The sequence below is a fragment of the Buceros rhinoceros genome, unplaced genomic scaffold (genome assembly GCF_000710305.1).
Source record: "Buceros rhinoceros silvestris isolate BGI_N320 unplaced genomic scaffold, ASM71030v1 scaffold31418, whole genome shotgun sequence".
NCBI classification, from domain to species: domain Eukaryota; kingdom Metazoa; phylum Chordata; class Aves; order Bucerotiformes; family Bucerotidae; genus Buceros; species Buceros rhinoceros.
Window position 1 is genome coordinate 21,204 of NW_010425717.1, and position 2,852 is coordinate 24,055.

The 2,852-nt window shown below is 46.3% G+C and overlaps 1 protein-coding gene across 1 annotated transcript in view; it reads right to left on the reverse strand.

The window, feature by feature from the left end:
- Positions 1–2,388: 2,388 nt before the first annotated feature.
- Positions 2,389–2,852, reverse strand: part of CENPM (centromere protein M) — a gene marked incomplete at its 5' end in the record, with an annotated part of 6,160 nt that continues 5,696 nt past the window's right edge. Inside the window, one exon of the mRNA XM_010141248.1 lies at positions 2,389–2,514. Within this exon, the coding sequence (XP_010139550.1) occupies positions 2,389–2,514 (126 nt within the window). The remainder of the gene's footprint in view (positions 2,515–2,852) is intronic.

Sequence of the window (2,852 nt, forward strand, 5' to 3'; positions counted from 1 at the left end):
AGCTGACAGTTCCTAGAGGTATTTACATAGTTGAAGCTGTAGCTTTAGATGTGTCTCAACTACTTTCGATTGTAAAACATGATGGACCTGAGACACAGTGTCATATTCCTCGATACGCTCCACTTCCCCTGCCAGTTCTAGTAAAGGCTTTTTCCTACGAGTAACAAAAATATTTGCCCCAAGGTGAAGTGAGATGGTGCTCTTAAGGAACTAGATTTTATTTTGTACCAGCTGGGATTTGGCCACCTGTAGGAAGTAGAAACAGATCTTTCTTCTTTGAAAGTAGCAGAAGGAAAGAAATACCACATCGAAAACAGCAGCGGAAAAAAACCCTTGTGTGAAGGTGCAGTAGCACTTGTGGATTGCTACAACACATTCTGGGTGAACCAAAGTAAGCTTCATTTTCACCAATTAAGAAAGCACAGCAAAATTACTCGAGGCCAAAGGGATTATAAGAGGTAACTGGAGAGTGACCTAGGAGACAGAGGAGTCTCCTTACCTTGCAGCAGTTGTGGAGACACGAAAGACTGGCTCATTTCATGCCGCAGCCCTTCCTTCCCTCCCCTAGACTGCACCTGCACATGAACAGCAAATCGAAACCAGTCTATTCTAAACCATGGTCTCATTTATTTTGAGGGACCCAAAGTGAGAGCGAGGCTGAGACTGCATAACCAACAGAGAAACCTGTTTCTCAGCATGATTGCCCCTCTCTGGTGGAAAAGTCCTGGCTAGCAGCTTCAGCATCACAAAGACAGCTGAAAGTAGGGCATGCCCATTAAGATTCCAAACCTTCTTACATGGCCACGAGAGTTTGCACATGTCTTTCTCCTTTGGGTTTTAGCCAGAGTCCAGCCCTTTTGGGCACCCTAACACAGCTGAATGGTTTAGCAGCTTTTGTTCCAGCTGACAAACAACCTAGCCCTCCCTCAACAGCAACAATACAACTGGAGCTGGGATTTGTGTGTCCTCTGAGCAAGGATACAGGCTTTGTGCCTTGCTGAGCCGTCTTCGCAAGGACTGCCAACACTCACAGCTGCCTGAGCCTGCAGTGCTGCTTTCTGCCTTTTCCTGTTCACAGACAGATGTCAGAAACAAGCTAAGCAAAATGGCACACGCAGCTAGAGCTCTGCACCTAGGAACATTAAAGCACACTATTAGGGATTAAATAAATTAAACCAGAGGGGAGCTTAACACATTCTTGCTAGGCTCCATTTCTACCCACCATGCAATTCTGGGTAAGAAACAACCCAGCATTTCAGAAAACACTGCGTTCTGGAAGGCAGCTCAACTCCAGGTACAGAAAGGATTGTTTCTGGAAAGCTTCTGCCACCACCACATGGCTGAAAGCGTGCCTGCAGCCCACCAACTAACCGGGAGTTCAAACCGCCAGCAAGGCCCAGCCTCCCTGCCAGGGCAAACTGTGGCAAGAGTTTGTTGGTTTTACAGTCCATGCCATATACCTAAACAAAAACCACACAACTAATTATTAACTATTATACATTTTATTAACTTAGAACTCCAAAACACACTACTAACTTGGAGTAGAAGGCAGCATGAACTACTGCTGCTACAAACCTGTTAGTTAATCATACGCAGCATGTGCCCAGGTTGGAAGAGACATGTTTTCCGTAAGTTGCTGTAGCCAGCCTGCTCTGTTGCTTCACCTTTGGTGAGCCCTGGAGGCTGGGTAGCCAAGGTCATCCTGGGCTTGACAGATAGAGCCTTTTTCTTTCAAGATCTAAAAGAAAGCTAAAGCTTTGGATTACCTTTTTTAGTCCCTTCCTCCCCAGTAAGATATCAGGTATGGAAATACTGAGCCCTTCACTGGGCAGATGCTCACACTGCTGGGTCATCAGCTGCCAATTGCAGTCTACCTAGAAGCTGCAGGACAGCCTTCCTTCCCCATTATTCTCTTGGTGGGGAGACAAAACCTGGCAGCGAGGTTTCTCATGAGTCCAAGGTGCTGTATTTCAACTGAAAGGAAGCAGGAGCCTGCTGCCTCTTCTCTAGTACTCTGGGAACACCGAAGCTAAGATACTCAACCGTGACACATGGCATTTGGGATAGTAGCCTGTTCTTCTGATATCATCTCCAGAAAACATGTAGCTCCTGCCACTGGCAAAGCGGGTGACACTCACACTTGATCATGAAATGGTATTCAGATGTAGTAACAGATAGGAACTCTCAATTCAAACTGCCTTCCCCCCAGCACCTACATGTTATCCACCGAACAGAAATCAAGCTCTTCTTGAGATATTAGCAACTAGGAACAGCTTTGGATGAGCAGTCATGAAGGCAAAAATGCTTCCCAGTGTGATTCCAACTGCAGCAGCTTGAATGCCTGAAGTGAAAAACAGATGAACGTGGCTGAATTCTCACAATGAGAAGCTAGTCATCAGCAGAGTTCCTCATCAGTGAGCCAAAGGACAAGGCAGAAACTCCTGGTACAAGACCAGCACAGATCTGTAACAACCGGAGAAGTCGCTGAGCGGTGGCGACACGTATCCCTTCCAACTGGAAACAAAACAGAGAAATTACTTAATCAATAGAAAAAGCAGAAAAACAGTGCTAAGCTGTGGCAAAATAAAGAACTGGAGCAGGCATTAAGTATGATTCAGAGTGGCTAGCTACAGAAAAATCCCAGGGAGGTCCACTTGCTCCCCTAACGTTAAGGGAGGTACAGCACTGTCAGCTGAAAAGCCTGAAGGGGTTGCCAAAGGCAACAGATATTACCTGCTGGTAGGGAATCAGTCTCTGGGGGTAGAATGATGAGTACACTGAAAAGTGAAGTCTGCTACCGCTGAACGCCGAACTCTCCCTCCAGCTTTTCAGACCAAGCAGGTAATTGGAAA